An 18,891-nucleotide genomic window follows, 5' to 3' on the forward strand; every position below is an offset into this window, starting at 1 on the left:
ATTGGAGAATACTTGTGGCGCGGTGCATGATGGGTAATGCGTTGGAAGCAGCCATGTCAGAGAGGGTGGAGAACCTCCTTTGGCCATGTTATGTGGATTTGAGGTTGCAGACGTGTGTCTGTACGTGGTATAAAGTACACTTTTTATTTTTTTTGGCCTAAAATGACATACCCAAATCTAACTGCCTGTAGCTCAGGACCTGAAGCAAGGATATGCATGTTCTTGATACCATTTGAAAGGAAACACTTTGAAGTTTATGGAAATGTGAAATTAATGTAGGAGAATATAACACATTAGATCTGGTAAAAGATAATACATTTTTTGTACCATCTTCTTTGAAATGCAAAAGAAAGGACATAATGTATTATTCCAGCCCAAGCGCAATTTCGATTTTGGCCTCTAGATGGAAGCAGTGTATGTGCAAAGTTTTAGACTGATCCAATGAACCATTGCATATCTGTTCAAAATGTTGTATCAAGACTGCCCAAATGTGCCTAACTGGTTTATTAATACCTTTTCAAGTTCATAATTGTGCACTCTCATCAAACAATAACATGGTATTCTTTCACTGTAATAGCTACTGTAAATTTGACAGTGCAGTTAGATTAACAAGAATTTAAGCTTTCTGCCCATATCAGATATGTCTATGTCCTAGGATTTTTTTATTTTCTTACAATCTCATGCTAATCACATTAGCCTATGTTAGATCAACCGTCCCGCGGGGGTTACACCGATCCCGTAGAGGTTATTAAGTAAAAATACTTAAGTCGTTTTTGGCGTATCTGTACTTCACTATTTATATTTTTGACAACTTTTAGTTCACTACATTCCTAAAGAAACATTTTTACTTTTTACTCCATACATTTTCCCTAACACCCAAAAGTACTCGTTACATTTTGAATGCTTAGCAGGATAGGAAAATGGTCCAATATATGCATTTATCAAGAAAACATCCCTGGTCATCCCTACTGCCTCTGATCTGGCGGACTCACTAAACACACATGTTTAATTTGTAAATTATGTCTGAGTGTTGAAAATAGCACCTGGCTGTCCGTAAATTAAAAAAACAAGAAAATAGTGCTGTCTGGTTTGCTTAAAATAAGGAATTTTAAATTATTTATAATTTAACATCCGATACTTCAGTATATTTAAAACCATACACTAACATAGTACTCTTTTACTGGGTGACTTTCACTTTTACTTGAGTCATTTTCTATTAAGGTATCTTTAGTTTTACTCAAGTAAGATAATACGGTACTTTTTCCACCACTGAAAATACTTCATAATTATAAGAGAGGTAGTAGCTATGATCAAGGCAAGCCAAATAATTAGATAGTATAGCCTGAAACTGTCAGGCTGAAATGAGTCCATCAATTCCTGCAATGGGGCTTATCATATGTATTGAGAATCCTCATGGTGTGCAATGGAAGTCTCTGTTGCCCATTCTTACTAATCACTTAGATAGTTTTGATAAACATATAGGCCTACTCATACATTGATTCTCTCAAAATAAAAATATGGTGTGGAAGCATAGTATTCACATTCATTTTATAAACCACAATAAACCAGACTATTGAAGACCTTGACCTTTAAGTCTACTCTTTTTTTATAATCTCTGATACCATTATTAATTAAGCACACACAGTAGCCTACACAGACAACAAATACAAGCCAGTAGGCTATTTCTCTTTGCTTATATTATAAAAAAATCTTCCTTTATTTGTAATTTTAACACACTTTACAGTACCGAACAGTGAAATAAAATAAAAATATACTGATATATAATTGTATTATATAGCTGTTTGCTTATTAAATGCATTTTATTCACAAAATAACACCTCAGTTCTCTCAGAAGAAAACCTTTCATAAAAATAATATAATAAAAAATAACTTGGACACATTTTACACATTACAGCAATATAATTTACAAATATTACAATCATTTAATGGTGTTTTTTCCATTTATATAATTTTCCTAACTTGTGAACGAGTAACACATGGATTAAAGCCCAGATAATTGTTCTCGGAGGGAGTCTAATATGACAAAACTGACCAAGAAGTGGAGGTGGAGCTCATTTCAAAATGGCTACGCAATGTCTCTCTCAGAACCCTCTTGTTTTTTACCTCTCGCTTCACCCATACACATCTGTCAGTTACTCACAATCACTCCTACATGGCATATTGACAATGAATAGTTTTCATTGATTATGACTTGAGCAATATGGAATGGGCAAACATGGAATAGCACAATAGAAAAAAAACTAAGGCTTGAAACCAGGTCCAAAGGAACTAGTGAGAGACATAACTACCAAATCCTCCAACAAACACATACTGTACCCACATACTACTTTAACCACATTGTCTACCCTACAACCTCCCTTAAAATAAAGTTCTGGTACAAAATATTTTCATTTTTCTGATGATTAATCTAATCCTGATTCATTCAATCCATCTAATTAATCTAATAATGAAATTGACACACTTCTGTGTGTGAGAAAAATGATAGCACAAAAGAGAAAGACAGAGGAAAGATGAGGACAGAAAAAGAGAAGGAAACGTGATGCTGTGGCCAGTAGTGTTTTACTGATTTAGTTATTTTCTTATAACTAAACATGGTTAATTATCAATGATAATGACCTGAATAAATTTCTATTTTACAATCCAACATTACAAAATATACAAAACAAGCTGTGATAACGCTAATAGTTATATTATCAATATGTCATTATAGTTTACTATCTAGACCATCCACCAGAATGATACAAAAATAAAAACTGTACACAAACTGTTCAAAGAAAAGACTTGTGGTATTGTCCATGGTTTTCTTTTCAATATTTAAAAAGAATGGCAGCAATTCATCAACTGAATAATTTCTTAATAAGAAATGATCGCTACAGTATTGTGTTAAAATGGCAATTAAATATTTATTTGTTTTTATAGCTCATGAAAAAACAAAAAGCCAGATAAACAAAGCCATATATCTTCAAAGACAGGGGGAAGCTTCATGGGAATCTCCTACTCCATGTACTGAGACAGTATCGTTGGATTCCCATTCCAACAATTAAAGGCCTGTGCGGTGACACCGCAATGCTGCTCCAGCCAATCAAAGAGCTGGACTGGACGGATCTCAGGCCTTTGTTCCATCAGGCACAGGCTGTTCTTTAGACGAGCTACGTTACCGACCAGCAGAAACCAGCTATACTTATGTTGTTGTTTTTTACCCTGTGAACAACTCCAAGTCAAACTGAGACCTATTCAAGCTGTGTGGTGATCAGTCCTGTTACCTCATACAGCCAGGATGGTGATTCTAGTGAGTGATGACACACAACAAGTCTCTCTCTCTCTCTCTCTCTCTCTCTCTCTCTCTCTCTCTCTCTCTCTCTCTCTCTCTCTCTCTCTCTCTCTCTCTCTCTCTCTCTCTCTCTCTCTCTCTCTCTGCATTCCCTGCATTCCCTGCATTCCCTGCATTCCCTGCATTCCCTGCATTCCCTGCATTCCCTGCATTCCCTGCATTCCCTGGAGCTAAATTGGCCTATTTATTGTGCCCTCGCAACTGACACAACACATTCTTAATATTGGCCATAAAATGTTCCTGCCCATATGCAGATGCTGGGTACATTGTGTATAGACACACAGACACTCACAGATAGAGGCATACAGACATGGTATAAATATACTAGGATATTTAGAATTTATCTTATAAATCTACATAGTGGCAGGTATGTATCCTGCATTTGACATTAAGGCAGAAAAGCTTAAAACATAACAAGAATGGCTGTGTGTGACTGTCTGAACAGCCTCCTTTCTGGCCAAGCTCGTTCTTTCGATTCCCTCCAATCCTAAAATCACCCTGACAAAATCCTCTCAGTCTGTCCCGTCAAAGCATCTCTCCCCTCATCAGTTTCCAATCTGTTGCTTTGGTGACAACTGATGCAGTAAGTGAGAAGAGACTGGTGAATAAATACAGTGTGAGTGGGTAAGAGATGGAATGTGAATTTGTGCTGCTGATGATATTATCCTAATCCTTCAAACATATTTAGCAAAAACGATAATAAATAGAAAACAGGCAGAACATATACTCTAAAGTATCACATGGCTTATCCTCAGAAAGTAAAAAAGAAAAATCATTTTCGTATGTAAAAACTGGACAGTCCACAAGCAGCAGGTGTGGTGGTGTGGTGGTAGTGACTGCTCCTTATCTACCACTTCTGAAATGTATCATCAACTTGAAAAGCAACAAAGGACACACACACACACACACACACACACACACACACACACACACACACACACACACACACACACACACACACACACACACACACATGCGTGCACGCACACACACACTAAATCATGAACAGTTACAATAGATCTTTGAACAAGAGACAATCAAAAATGAAGACAAAAGCCGACCCTCCTGTCCCACGATGCATTGCTTCACGACAGCTCCATGTTTCAGGAGCTGGTGTTTCCAGAAAGGCACACAGCCATCTTGCACCGGTAGCACTTCTTCATAAAGGGAAAATGGGAAAATGGAGGCGGGACCCTCAGGTCCCCTCATCACAGCATCTTCCTTTCTTTATTAAACGTAATCCTCTCTTCTTTTCTCGCTCTACTCCTCCTCTATAGATAGATATCTGTAGTTTTCTTTCCGACAGAAATGGAAAATAAGTCACTCAGAAAAAAACGGAGTTCTTGTTGAATTCTAACAAACATGAACTAGTAATACTGACTGACGCTAGTTAATACTCCATATAGAGATGGCTTTTTCCAAAGAGATTCATTACCAATCAGAGTCCTCTAAACACACACGCACACATAGGCACGCGCAAACACACAAACACACACATTCTCGTGTGTAGACTTTTTCCCCCCCATGAATCAAAGTGTGTGAGTGAGGTGTGTTTGTGTGTGGAGGTGTGTCACGGTGAGTTTGTGTGTGGAGGTGTGTTTGTGTGTGGAGGTGAGTTTGTGTGTGGAGGTGTGGAGGTGTGTGGAGGTGTGTTTGTGTGGAGGTGAGTTTGTGTGTGGAGGTGAGTTTGTGTGTGGAGGTGAGTTTGTGTGTGGAGGTGAGTTTGTGTGTCAGGGTGAGTTTGTGTGTCAGGGTGAGTTTGTGTGTCAGGGTGAGTTTGTGTGGAGGTGAGTTTGTGTGTGGAGGTGAGTTTGTGTGGAGGTGAGTTTGTGTGTCAGGGTGTGTTTGTGTGTGGAGGTGTGTTTGTGTGTGGAGGTGTGTTTGTGTGTGGAGGTGAGTTTGTGTGTGGAGGTGAGTTTGTGTGTGGAGGTGAGTTTGTGTGTGGAGGTGAGTTTGTGTGTGGAGGTGAGTTTGTGTGTGGAGGTGAGTTTGTGTGTCAGGGTGAGTTTGTGTGTCAGGGTGAGTTTGTGTGTCAGGGTGAGTTTGTGTGTCAAGGTGAGTTTGTGTGGAGGTGAGTTTGTGTGGAGGTGAGTTTGTGTGGAGGTGAGTTTGTGTGTGGAGGTGAGTTTGTGTGTGGAGGTGAGTTTGTGTGTGGAGGTGAGTTTGTGTGTGGAGGTGAGTTTGTGTGGAGGTGAGTTTGTGTGTGGAGGTGAGTTTGTGTGGAGGTGTGTTTGTGTGTCAGGGTGTGTTTGTGTGTGGAGGTGTGTTTGTGTGTGGAGGTGTGTTTGTGTGTGGAGGTGTGTTTGTGTGTGGAGGTGTGTTTGTGTGTGGAGGTGAGTTTGTGTGTGGAGGTGAGTTTGTGTGTGGAGGTGAGTTTGTGTGTGGAGGTGAGTTTGTGTGTGGAGGTGAGTTTGTGTGTGGAGGTGAGTTTGTGTGTGGAGGTGAGTTTGTGTGTGGAGGTGAGTTTGTGTGGAGGTGAGTTTGTGTGTCAGGGTGAGTTTGTGTGTCAGGGTGAGTTTGTGTGTCAAGGTGAGTTTGTGTGGAGGTGAGTTTGTGTGGAGGTGAGTTTGTGTGTGGAGGTGAGTTTGTGTGTGGAGGTGAGTTTGTGTGTCAGGGTGAGTTTGTGTGGAGGTGAGTTTGTGTGTGGAGGTGAGTTTGTGTGTGGAGGTGTGTTTGTGTGTCAGGGTGTGTTTGTGTGTGGAGGTGAGTTTGTGTGTGGAGGTGAGTTTGTGTGTGGAGGTGAGTTTGTGTGGAGGTGTGTTTGTGTGGAGGTGTGTTTGTGTGGAGGTGTGTTTGTGTGGAGGTGTGTTTGTGTGGAGGTGTGTTTGTGTGTGGAGGTGAGTTTGTGTGTGGAGGTGAGTTTGTGTGTGGAGGTGAGTTTGTGTGTGGAGGTGAGTTTGTGTGTGGAGGTGAGTTTGTGTGTCAGGGTGTGTTTGTGTGTCAGGGTGTGTTTGTGTGTCAGGGTGTGTTTGTGTGTCAGGGTGTGTTTGTGTGTGGAGGTGTGTTTGTGTGTGGAGGTGTGTTTGTGTGTGGAGGTGTGTTTGTGTGTGGAGGTGTGTTTGTGTGTGGAGGTGTGTTTGTGTGTGGAGGTGAGTTTGTGTGTGGAGGTGTGTTTGTGTGTGGAGGTGAGTTTGTGTGTGGAGGTGAGTTTGTGTGTGGAGGTGAGTTTGTGTGTGGAGGTGAGTTTGTGTGTGGAGGTGAGTTTGTGTGGAGGTGAGTTTGTGTGTGGAGGTGAGTTTGTGTGTGGAGGTGAGTTTGTGTGTGGAGGTGTGTTTGTGTGTCAGGGTGTGTTTGTGTGTGGAGGTGAGTTTGTGTGTGGAGGTGAGTTTGTGTGGAGGTGTGTTTGTGTGGAGGTGTGTTTGTGTGGAGGTGTGTTTGTGTGTGGAGGTGAGTTTGTGTGTGGAGGTGTGTTTGTATGGAGGTGTGTTTGTGTGTGGAGGTGAGTTTGTGTCAGGGTGAGTTTGTGTGTGGAGGTGAGTTTGTGTGTGGAGGTGAGTTTGTGTGTGGAGGTGAGTTTGTGTGTGGAGGTGTGTTTGTGTGTCAGGGTGTGTTTGTGTGTGGAGGTGAGTTTGTGTGGAGGTGAGTTTGTGTGGAGGTGAGTTTGTGTGTGGAGGTGAGTTTGTGTGTGGAGGTGTGTTTGTGTGGAGGTGAGTTTGTGTGTCAGGGTGAGTTTGTGTGTCAAGGTGAGTTTGTGTGTGGAGGTGAGTTTGTGTGTGGAGGTGAGTTTGTGTGGAGGTGTGTTTGTGTGTGGAGGTGAGTTTGTGTGGAGGTGAGTTTGTGTGGAGGTGAGTTTGTGTGGAGGTGAGTTTGTGTGTGGAGGTGAGTTTGTGTGTGGAGGTGAGTTTGTGTGTGGAGGTGAGTTTGTGTGGAGGTGAGTTTGTGTGGAGGTGAGTTTGTGTGGAGGTGAGTTTGTGTGTGGAGGTGTGTTTGTGTGGAGGTGTGTTTGTGTGGAGGTGAGTTTGTGTGGAGGTGAGTTTGTGTGGAGGTGAGTTTGTGTGGAGGTGAGTTTGTGTGGAGGTGAGTTTGTGTGGAGGTGAGTTTGTGTGGAGGTGAGTTTGTGTGTGGAGGTGAGTTTGTGTGGATGTGAGTTTGTGTGGAGGTGAGTTTGTGTGGAGGTGAGTTTGTGTGGAGGTGAGTTTGTGTGGAGGTGAGTTTGTGTGGAGGTGAGTTGTGTGGAGGTGAGTTTGTGTGGAGGTGAGTTTGTGTGGAGGTGAGTTTGTGTGGAGGTGAGTTTGTGTGGAGGTGAGTTTGTGTGGAGGTGAGTTGTGTGGAGGTGAGTTTGTGTGGAGGTGAGTTTGTGTGGAGGTGAGTTTGTGTGGAGGTGAGTTTGTGTGGATGTGAGTTTGTGTACGTTTATGTGTGTGTGTTTCAGTTCCAGTGCTACACTGTCTTCAATGGCCCATTATTAACGATTCTCTATGTTCCTCTTTGTCCTCATAGCAGTTCCTCAAAGCATCAGCTGGAAGAAACTTCTCCAGCTCCCACTCCAAATCTACAGTTGCTGTGTAAATAGCTTTTCTTTAAGCAATATTATTTGTGTTCCCTTTTTGAAAAATAGATTTAAAGGTCTATTGTCTATGTAGTCTTATTTGATATTGGGTTTTGGCCATCGGAAATAAAGGATGGACAACAGGGGCGTGGTGTGTGCATGTGGGGTGTGGCCAGGGAGAGAGGAGCGGAACTCATGTGTCATCAGCTGGTGAGGAGGAGTCTTCCTCCTCCTCGTCCTCCACGGGGCTTGTGTCAGAGTGTATCTCCACTCCTGACTGAGCTCGCTGAAGAACTCCCCTCTTCTCCTCCTCCTCCTCCTCCTCCATCCCTACTTCCCCTTCCTCCTCGATGATGTCTCCTTCCTTTTCACCCTTCACCACGTCCTCTCCTTCCTCCTCTTCTTTCTTGTCTTCCTCCTCTCCCTGACTGCAGTCCAGCACCATGTGATTGGGGGTGGTTTTCCTCTCCTCCTCCTCCTCCTCCTCTTCCTCCTCCTGTCCTCCCTCCGTGTCGTCATCCAAGGTGAGCTTGAACTGGAACTTGTCAATGCAGGCGTTGAGCCTCTTGTCTGGGCCGAGGGGCATTGGGGGTGGGGAGATGGGACTCTGAGGGATGGTGCTCTGGTACCAGTCCCTGTTGTCCTCAAGAGTGTCCAGGATGTCCTGGGCGTCAGGGTGCACCAGGTCCCCCCACGTCTCCCACAGAGGGTGCACGATGTAGTCGATGAAGCCCACCTACAGCACACAACACCAGGAGAATCAAACACACTACCGAACATCACACTAATAACAAGCACATTACACGGCTAAGGAATTTGTGTAAGCAACATGAGATGACATTTATAAACATCAATAATTATTAAGAAAGAAAATATAAGCATTAAGCTTTTATAATTACTTTGAAAGTGATCCCAAAATGTGTGTTGTGTGTATGTTTCCTAACCTGACTCTTCTCCACAGAAGCAGTGTGTTTGTCACACATGGGGCTGATCTCCATGCCTCTCTCCCTCTCCTTGTCCCCCTGTCTAAAGAACTCCTCCATGATGCGCTCAGTCCACTCTCTGTACACGACCAAGGGCTTGGTGGGGTTACTTAGGTCCGCACAGTGCACCATGTTCCTCAGCACCTGCAGACACACACATAAGGTCAGGTATCACCAGTGCACGGTAGACGTTGTGAATTTTCTCCAGCTTCAATTTGAGTTTGGAGTACCATTTTGTCTGCAGGGTATATGTTTAGAGGTCAGAGGGGAAAGCTCACCTGGATGCGGTCAGTGTAATGGTCGAGCAGGAGTACTCCTGAACTGGTCACCTTCTTCGTCTCCACCATGGTCTTCAGATCAGCCAGCAAACTCATGTGCTTGGACATATCCGTCGCCAACACCTTGAGAGGTCAATTAAAGGAGGAGGTCAAACAAAAACATAAAAAAACATCCGAAAATAACATATAAATAACTCTTATAAGCCCCGCCCCTTACCGAGCCAGCAGAGCAGCCCATTAGTGGGTGAGTGTGAGTGGCAGGAGCCTCACCATATCGATAACGAGCTTGCGCAGGCTCTGTCTCTGCCTCTTGCTGAGGTTCTGGAAGATGTCACAGTTGTCCTCGTGGAGCAGCTTGAAGCCCACGGCCAGGTGGTGGTTCTCCAGGACTGACTCATCGTTGTACATCAGAGCCAGCTCCGAGTCTGGGGGAGAGGACAGTACAGAACACATACTAGGTCAGAGCACCTGTAGACACACCCCACAAGTACCGATTTCACATTACAGTGCTGACTCTGACATTTTCTTATCACGTTATCAGCTGTGCTACACTGACTAGTGAGCTGATCTCAACTGAGATGTGGTTCAGGGAGCTTTATTAAGTTAGAATGCAGTGTACTGTACAGCATCCTGTCTCCTCCTATCTCCATTGTAAGGACTCACTGGTGTTGATGAGGAACTGGTTGGACACGCCAGGGTGATCCACATCATGGATGGCAGCAGCAAATAACGCAGCCAGGATCTCCAGATCAGTGAACACAGCCTGACAGAGAGAGCGATAGAACACAGTGTCGTGTCTTTGGCATCATTAAACTGAAGACATGTTTATCAAATAACTCTCTGTAATTATTATTACGCGATTAAACTGATTAATCGTGTAACTGTAATTAACTAGGAGGTCGGGGCACCAAGGAAAATATTCAGATTACAAAGTTCTAATTTTCCTAATATAACTTTCAGATATTATAATATCTGATCGATTTGTCTCCTCATTAATGATGTGTTATTTACCTCATGCCAGTCTCATTCCAAACGTCGTAAATTGTTGTTTATCTGCACGAACCCAGTCTTCACTAAGTCCCTAGTGGGCTAAACCGGCATGGCGGCTTGTTAAAGGGTGATAAGGGTCAGCTGAGACGGTACCAGTCCCTGTATCTTCTCAGCTGGGTGATAAATATTAACAATTGATATGCTAATCCTTTGCACATGAACGCTCATTCGGGAACAATTGCAATCAATATATATATTTACGCTCAGTGTGTCATCGAGATCCTTGTTGGAGAGTTTGGTCTGTTGGAGAGTTTCGTCCTCGCATCTCTCTCTCTCTCTCTCTCGCATTCTCTCTCTCTCTCTCTCTCGCATTCTCTCTCTCTCTCTCTCTCTCGCATTCTCTCTCTCTCTCTCTCTCTCGCATTCTCTCTCTCTCTCTCTCTCGCATTCTCTCTCTCTCGCATTCTCTCTCTCTCTCTCTCTCGCATTCTCTCTCTCTCTCTCTCTCGCATTCTCTCTCTCTCTCTCTCTCTCTCTCTCTCTCTCTCTCTCTCTCTCTCTCTCTCTCTCTCTCCTCTCCTCCTCTCTCTCTCTCTCTCTCCTCTCTCTCTCTCTCTCTCTCTCTCTCTCTCTCTCTCTCTCTCTCTCTCTCTCTCTCTCTCTCTCTCTCTCTCTCTCTCTCTCTGTGTGTGTGTGTGTTAGAATGGATATTTCAAAGTGACATTCATTAATGTCGTTATAGGAGAGATGTTTCGGCGGTCTTCGCGTTCAATGATACCGAATTCCTAGCTGCAGACTAGTAATTAATATCAAAGACTTGTTCTTATTCTGTCGGTAGTCTAATAGTTTAACCACGTGGTATGGTTAAGTTCAGTAGAGGAATGCATGGTCAAACCTTGGCACTCTCGTTATTGAGGTAAGCTGGTCTGGGGAAAGAAACCCTGGAGGGGGGTTTATATACTGAACGTAAAAAAGGCTGTCACATGACGCCTTGTCCTGTTGGTGTCCCTGGGGGCGTGCCGATGACTTAGTTAAGACTGCAAAGGGAATTGGAGTTTCCTTCATTAAACAGTCCAAAATCCATTACACAATATCACAAACAGTTCTATCCTGATTCATTCATTTTATACAACCATTTAGATGTAACTCTCATAGCTGAGGCTATTATATAAACATTATTATGGTAATATGGCCGTATTGTCTCTCATGAGTTTCACCAAATTGTACCAAACGGACCAGTTCATAGCTGGATTCTTCACCGATCTTTTATACCTTCTCCAGGAACATAAATGTTGTTCAGTTCTTCTTTTATGGAATAGTCTGCCTACCCATGTGAGAGACGCAGACTCAGTCTCAACCTTTAAGTCTTTACTGAAGACACATGTCTTCAGTAGGTCCTATGATTAAGTGTAGTCTGGCCCAGGGGTGTGAAGGTGAACGGAAAGGCTGGAGCAACGAATCACCCTTGCTGTCTCTGCCTGGCCGGTTTCCCCTCTTTCCACTGGGATTCTCTGCCTCTACCCCTATTACGGGGGCTGAGTCACTGGCTTACTGGTGTTCTTCCATGCCGTCCCTGGGAGGGGGGCGTCACTTGAGTGGGTTGAGTCACTGACGGGGTCTTCCTGTCTGGGTTGGTGCCCCCCCCCTTGGGCTGTGCCGTGGCGGAGATCTTTGTGGGCTATACTCGGCCTTGTCCCGGGATGGTATGTTGGTGGTTGGAGATATCCCTCCAGTGGTGTGGAGGCTGTGCTTTGGCAAAGTGGGTGGGGTTATATCCTACCTGTTTGGCCCTGTCCGGGGGTTTCATCGGATGGGCCACAGTGTCTCCTGACCCCTCCTGTCTCAGCCTCCAGTATTTATGCTGCAGTAGTTTATGTGTCGGGGGGCTAGGGTCAGTCTGTCACATCTGGAGTATTTCTCTTGTCTTTTCCGGTGTCCTGTGTGAATTTAAATATGCTCTCTCTAATTCTCTCTTTCTCTTTCTTTCTTTCTCTCTCTGAGGACCTGAGCCCTAGAACCATGCCTCAGGACTACCTGGCTTGATGACTCCTTGCTGTCCCCAATTCACCTGGCCGTGCTGCTGCTCCAGTTCCAACTGTTCTGCCTGCAGCTATGGAACCCTGACCTGTTCACCGGACGTGCTACCTGTCCCAGACCTGTTGTCCCAGACCTGCTGGAACCCTGACCTATTCACCGGACGTGCTACCTGTCCCAGACCTGCTGTTTTCAACTCTCTAGAGACAGCAGGAGCGGTAGAGATACTCTCAAAGATCGGCTATGAAAAAGCCAACTGACACTTACCCTTGTGTTACTGACTTGTTGCACCCTCGACAACTACTATGATTATTATTATTTGACAATGCTGGTCATTTATGAACATTTGAACATCTAGGCCATGTGTTGTTGTAATCTCCACCCAGCACAGCCAGAAGAGGACTGGCCACCCCTCATAGCCTGGTTCCTCTCTAGGTTTCTTCCTAGGTTTTGGCCTTTCTAGGGAGTTTTTCCTAGCCACCGTGCTTCTACACCTGCATTGCTTACTGTTTGGGGTTTTAGGCTGGGTTTCTGTACAGTACTTTGAGATATCAGCTGATGTAAGAAGGGCTATATAAAATCATTTGATTTGATTTGATTCTCCAATCCTGTGAGGTGGAAGAATTCTTTTGTCTCTCTATGAAACCACTCTGTGTCAAAACTGTGGCCATGAGGCAGGACATTCCCTTTGGAATTTACGACCCCTCTCACAGGGCCTGGGTAGGGGGAGGTAGGGGGATGGTACATAGAAACCCAAAGAGGGCAACGTCATGACAACAGTGTAACCAATCACGTTTTAGAACAGCCTACAGGACATGAATGTGCGATGATAGTTAGAGTGCAGCTGTGTGCTTCAAGTTCGCTGTTGTTAGACATAGGCTCAGTGTGTGGTGAAATGTGGTTCTTACGTCCAGAGCCGGTGTGGACAGCAGGACGTGGGTGGACTGTGTGACGTCAGCGGCGTGGAGGCTGTTGTGGTAGGCCACGTTGGCATGGTAGTGGTCCTCCAGGGTCATAACATAGGTCACAAAGGTGTCGACAGGGATTCGAAACGTCTTCAACAGATCCCTCTCCTACAGGGAAGGAAAACACAGTGTCACACAAACACTCAGGATCCTATACACGTATATGAACAGCAAAGTCTACATTAAGTCTATATGACCACTCTTACTGAAAATCGAATGGATAAAACCACTGCTTTTCACCCACCTGGAAGATGGCGAACATGATACAGCTGAGAGGCCTATTATTGGAGAACTCAGCCAGACGAAAGATATTAAGGCCCCACTTATTCAAGTCATCCAGCTCCTGGTCAACAGACATCAGAATCAGAAACAGAATCACCTTTATTTGCCAAGTAAATTTACACATTCCCTGAGTTTGACTTGACATATGACTCCATTTAATCCCTTCAGAGACCCATCAATAAATGAAATCAATTCATTTTTGTCCACTCTAATGGAGATAGATTTTTTGGGCTGTATCTCTGAGGCCATACATGCCACTGTGTTAAGTCCTGTTGTACCTTTGAGAGGACATTCTGGGGTATTCAATGATATAATGTGGGGGGTGTGACTTTGTACTTTCTCATCCTGTTTTTTTTTTAAATGGCTGCCATCTCAATTTAGCACATTTTATTTAAAGAAGAAAGTACATGCATGTAATTGTGTAATCATAATTTTTGTGAGTTTGATATTCAAATTGTTTCCAGTAAGTAAATACAGTACATGACCAAAAGTATGTGGACACATGCTCTTGTCGAACGTCTCATTCCAAAATCATGTGCATTAATATGGAGTTGGTCCCCCCTTTGCTGCCATAACAGCCTCCACTATTGTGGGAAGGCTTTCCACTAGCTGTTGGAACATTGCTGTGGGAACTTGCTTCCATTCAGCCACAAGAACATTATTGAGGTCGGGTTCGGATGTTGGGTGATTAGGCCTGGCTCGCAGTCGGCGTTCCAATTCATCCCAAAGGTGTTCACTGGGGTTGATGTCATGGCTCTGTGCAGGCCAATCAAGTTCTTCCACACCGATCTCAACAAACCATTTCTGTATGGACCTCGCTTTGTGCACGGAGGCATTGTCATGCTGAAACAGGAAAAGGCCTTCCCCCAACTGTTGCCGCAAAGTTGGAAGCACAGAATCGTCTTGAATGTCATTATATGCTGTAGTGTTAAGATTTCCTTTCACTGGAGCTAAGGGGCCTAGCCCCAACCAAGAAAAACAGCTCCAGACCATCATTCCTCCTCCACCAAACTTTACAGTTGGCACTATGCATTGGGGCAGTTAGCGTTCACCTGACATCCGTCAAACCTAGATTATTCCGTCGGACTGCCAGTTGGTGAAGTGTAAAGCTCGCCAATGGTGGCGAGCTTTACACCATTCCCACCATTCCAGCCGATGCTTGGCATTGTGAATGGTGATCTTAGGCTTGTGTGCAGCCGCTCGGCCATGGAAACCCATTTCATTAAGCTCCAGACTAACAGTTATTTTGCTGATGTTGCTTCCAGAGAAAGTTTGGAACTCGGTAGTGTGTTGCAACCGAGGACAGACGATTTTTACACATTACGTGCTTCAGTACTCAGCAGTCCCGTTCTGTGAGCTTGTGTGGCCTACCACTTTGTGGCTGAGCCGTTGTTGCTCCTAGACGTTTCCACTTCACAATATCAGCACTTTCAGTTGAGCGGGGCAGCTCTAGCAGGGCAGAAATTTGACGAACTGACTTGTTGGAAAGGTGGCATCCAATGACAGTGCCACGTTGAAAGTCACTGAGCTCTTCAGTAAGGCCATCCTACTGCCAATGTTTGTCTATGGAGATTACATGGCTGTGTGCTCGATTTTACACACCTGTCAGCAACGGGTGTGACTGAAATAGCCAAATCCACTAATTTGAATGAGTGTCCACATACTTTTGTATATACACTGCTCAAAAAAATAAAGGGAACACTTAAACAACACAATGTAACTCCAAGTCAATCACACTTCTGTGAAATCAAACTGTCCACTTAGGAAGCAACACTGATTGACAATAAATTTCACATGCTGTTGTGCAAATGGAATAGACAACAGGTGGAAATTCTAGGCAATTAGCAAGACACCCCCAATAAAGGAGTGGTTCGGCAGGTGGGGACCACAGACCACTTCTCAGTTCCTATGCTTCCTGGCTGATGTTTGGTCACTTTTGAATGCTGGCGGTGCTTTCACTCTAGTGGTAGCATGAGACGGAGTCTACAACCCACACAAGTGGCTCAGGTAGTGCAGCTCATCCAAGATGGCACATCAATGCGAGCTGTGGCAAGAAGGTTTGCTGTGTCTGTCAGCGTAGTGTCCAGAGCATGAAGGCGCTACCAGGAGACAGGCCAGTACATCAGGAGACATGGAGGAGGCCGTAGGAGGGCAACAACCCAGCAGCAGGACCACTACCTCCGCCTTTGTGCAAGGAGGAGCAGGAGAAGCACTGCCAGAGCCCTGCAAAATGACCTCCAGCAGGCCACAAATGTGCATGTGTCTGCTCAAACGGTCAGAAACAGACTCCATGAGGGTGGTAAGAGGGCCGGACGTCCACAGGTGGGGATTGTGCTTACAGCCCAACACCGTGCAGGACGTTTGGCATTTGCCAGAGAACACCAAGATTGGCAAATTCGCCACTGGCGCCCTGTGCTCTTCACAGATGAAAGCAGGTTCACACTGAGCACGTGACAGACGTGACAGAGTCTGGAGACGCCGTGGAGAACGTTCTGCTGCCTGCAACATCCTCCAGTATGACCGGTTTGGCGGTGGGTCAGTCATGGTGTGGGGTGGCATTTCTTTGGGGGGCCGCACAGCCCTCCATGTGCTCGCCAGAGGTAGCCTGACTGCCATTAGGTACCGAGATGAGATCCTCAGACCCCTTGTGAGACCATATGCTGGTGCGGTTGGCCCTGGGTTCCTCCTAATGCAAGACAATGCTAGACCTCATGTGGCTGGAGTATGTCAGCAGTTCCTGCAAGAGGAAGGCATTGATGCTATGGACTGGCCCGCCCGTTCCCCAGACCTGAATCCAATTGAGCACATCTGGGACATCATGTCTCGCTCCATCCACCAACGCCACGTTGCACCACAGACTGTCCAGGAGTTGGCGGATGCTTTAGTCCAGGTCTGGGAGGAGATCCCTCAGGAGACCATCCGCCACCTCATCAGGAGCATGCCCAGGCGTTGTAGGGTGGTCATACAGGCACGTGGAGGCCACACACACTACTGAGCCTCATTTTGACTTGTTTTAAGGACATTACATCAAAGTTGGATCAGCCTGTAGTGTGGTTTTCCACTTTAATTTTGAGTGTGACTCCAAATCCAGACCTCCATGGGTTGATAAATTGGATTTCCATTGATTATTTTTGTGTGATTTTGTTGTCAGCACATTCAACTATGTAAAGAAAAAAGTATTTAATAAGATTATTTATTTCATTCAGATCTAGGATGTGTTGTTTAAGTGTTCCCTTTATTTTTTTGAGCAGTATATATAGTGTATCTGTGGAATAGTTTGGTTAGTTTTCAGAGCAGTGTAATATATTTTTTCTCACATTAAATAAGAGCTAAATAAGAGCTTGTGTATAAATATCCTGTTTTTCACCTACTGTACACATATTTACTGTAATGTAACATTTTACAAATATTAACCGCATCATAATATCCACTACAGTGCACAAACAATAAAATAATAAAATAAATGTTGTAAAATGTTTATTTCACTCCCAAAAAAGTAATAATTCAAAAAGCTTTTTTTTGCTGGGTCTCAGCAGGATATGTAATTTTAAATCATCTTCGAAGTGACTGAGTGTTTATGTGTGAGTATGTGTAAGGGTCCACAGATCCCAGATCCAGTACAGGTATACCGTACCCTGGCCAGTGCATCCTCCTGTTCAGTCTTGACTCCGAAGCGTGGCATGGTGGTGTTGATGGACAGGCTGGAGCTGTGTGTCAGCTTCTTCACTCCACTGATATGACACATGGGCTTGTCCCGCTCCCGCTCCCGCAGGGTCGGAGACGGGATCTCTACCTCATTCTGCTTATCTGGAGGAGACATGGAGGTCAGAGGTTAATTACAATACTTTTGAATGCTTGTTATAAGCATTCATTTATAACTCATTATTATAAAGGCTATAGTGTGCTATATCTCTATAGTATGCATCATTACAGGGCTCACTTGTAAAGAGACCTGAGTCTAAATGACTGCCTGCACTGTAAACCCCAAGGCCGTTTTAACCCAAATACTTCTAGTACGTTGAACTTACGAAATCACATGAACTCAATTTTCTAAAGTTATGACAACAAATTAACTTTTCTCCCAGCATGCTCTACTGCAGGTTGATTTTTGGGAATTGCTTTTAATATCTGTGTTTTTGCATGTACATTGAGTGATTGATTGATTGATTAATGTTATGTTACACACAGTTAAATAACATACAGTTTTCCCCGTTACAGAAATGGTTGTTCCAATTTAAATTGCTTAGGTAGTCTCCTCACACTGTTCCTAACCCTGGCAGTAATTATGAATGCAGGTTGTGAGTGAATACACATTTCTACTGTTGGATAGACTAACTCTGGCTGGATTCCAATAGGAATTACATGTCACTTTGCAAGCCAGCATAAAGTGTCTTGCAGGTAGGGTTGCAAAAGTCTGGTATGTTTTCCAGAAATCCAGGTTAGAAGATTCCTGGAAATCCTTCAACCTCGATTTTTTTTTTTTAAATCTGGGAATTTTGGGAAAGTTCCCTGAATTTTGCAACCTTACTTGCAGGCCTGATGTGGCCTGTCAACCATGAGTTTCAGGCCACTGTATTAGAGTAAATCTAGGCCCCAAAATAAGGCCTTATGAGATATGTAATGTTTAATTATAATGATAACATTCACCTAGGAATTCACTTGGGGAAGGCCATAGGACTGAAAATGAACGAATTCCACAACCATGTTTCTGTCACTAACAAATACAGTCATGGGTGATGATTCCACAATTCACTCAAAAACGCAAGGTACACTGGGAAATTATATTGGGGGCGTGGCTTAAAGTGGGCGTTACTCTGATACAACTCAAATCAGGACCCCCTACAAGCGCACAGTAACTCTATCAGTTTGATTAATAACTACAAAATCACTTTAAGTAACTGTACTCAGATATTTTAAGTTCAACGCGTTTCCTCAAAAGTTTTGAGTAATGACAGCACATTGGGGTTAACAGTGTGGATAAATGTTAAATAACAATAAATGCATTATACTGGTCAGTATTAACTAAAATATAACCCTCTTTCTAAATGGCAGCCGATAGTGCGCTACTTTTGACCAGAGCCACATACATAGGGCTCTGGTCAGTTTTCTAGAGGATAGAGGACTGAGGTGTACAAGGGATAGAAGACAGACAGAGACCGAGTCAGGAGTGCAGGTGAAAGGGGAGGAGTGTGACTCACCGAGGAAGGTAGTGGAGATGTATTCAGACACCTGGTTCCCTGAACGACTCATCTCTGACAGGTGAGATAGCTCCCGGTTCAACATCCTCTTAAACTGGGGGAGGAAACAGAGAGAGAGATGGAGAGAGGGATGGCGAGAGGAAGAAAGAGATGGAGAGGCAGAGCATGATATTATTACCAAGAACGGGAGAAGACAGAAGTTGCTTGAATAGTGTCCCTGAAATAATGTTAAAACTGGAAAGTCTTGGACACAAAGCTACACTTGGCCTCAGAGTAGTACTGTTGAAAAACCCCAAATATGGAGAGAAAGCAAACAAATA

General features: G+C 44.2%; 1 protein-coding gene across 2 annotated transcripts in view; it reads right to left on the minus strand.

Annotated features, from left to right (window-relative positions):
* Positions 1-7,625: 7,625 nt before the first annotated feature.
* Positions 7,626-18,891, minus strand: part of LOC106601141 (3',5'-cyclic-AMP phosphodiesterase 4C) — a 29,881-nt gene continuing 18,615 nt past the window's right edge. The window contains exons 6-14 of one of the 2 annotated variants that reach the window (XM_045715116.2): positions 18,572-18,665; positions 17,008-17,180; positions 13,336-13,434; positions 13,035-13,199; positions 9,766-9,865; positions 9,373-9,527; positions 9,103-9,225; positions 8,786-8,968; positions 7,626-8,577 (exon numbers count right to left, since the gene is read on the minus strand). In XM_045715116.2, coding sequence (XP_045571072.2) covers positions 8,035-8,577; positions 8,786-8,968; positions 9,103-9,225; positions 9,373-9,527; positions 9,766-9,865; positions 13,035-13,199; positions 13,336-13,434; positions 17,008-17,180; positions 18,572-18,665 — 1,635 coding nt within the window. In that variant the 3' untranslated portion in view covers positions 7,626-8,034. The remainder of the gene's footprint in view (positions 8,578-8,785; positions 8,969-9,102; positions 9,226-9,372; positions 9,528-9,765; positions 9,866-13,034; positions 13,200-13,335; positions 13,435-17,007; positions 17,181-18,571; positions 18,666-18,891) is intronic. The other variant, XM_045715117.2, reaches the window with a different exon arrangement.

Source organism: Salmo salar, chromosome 03 (genome assembly GCF_965601325.2).
Source record: "Salmo salar chromosome 03, fSalSal1, whole genome shotgun sequence".
Taxonomy (NCBI): domain Eukaryota; kingdom Metazoa; phylum Chordata; class Actinopteri; order Salmoniformes; family Salmonidae; genus Salmo; species Salmo salar.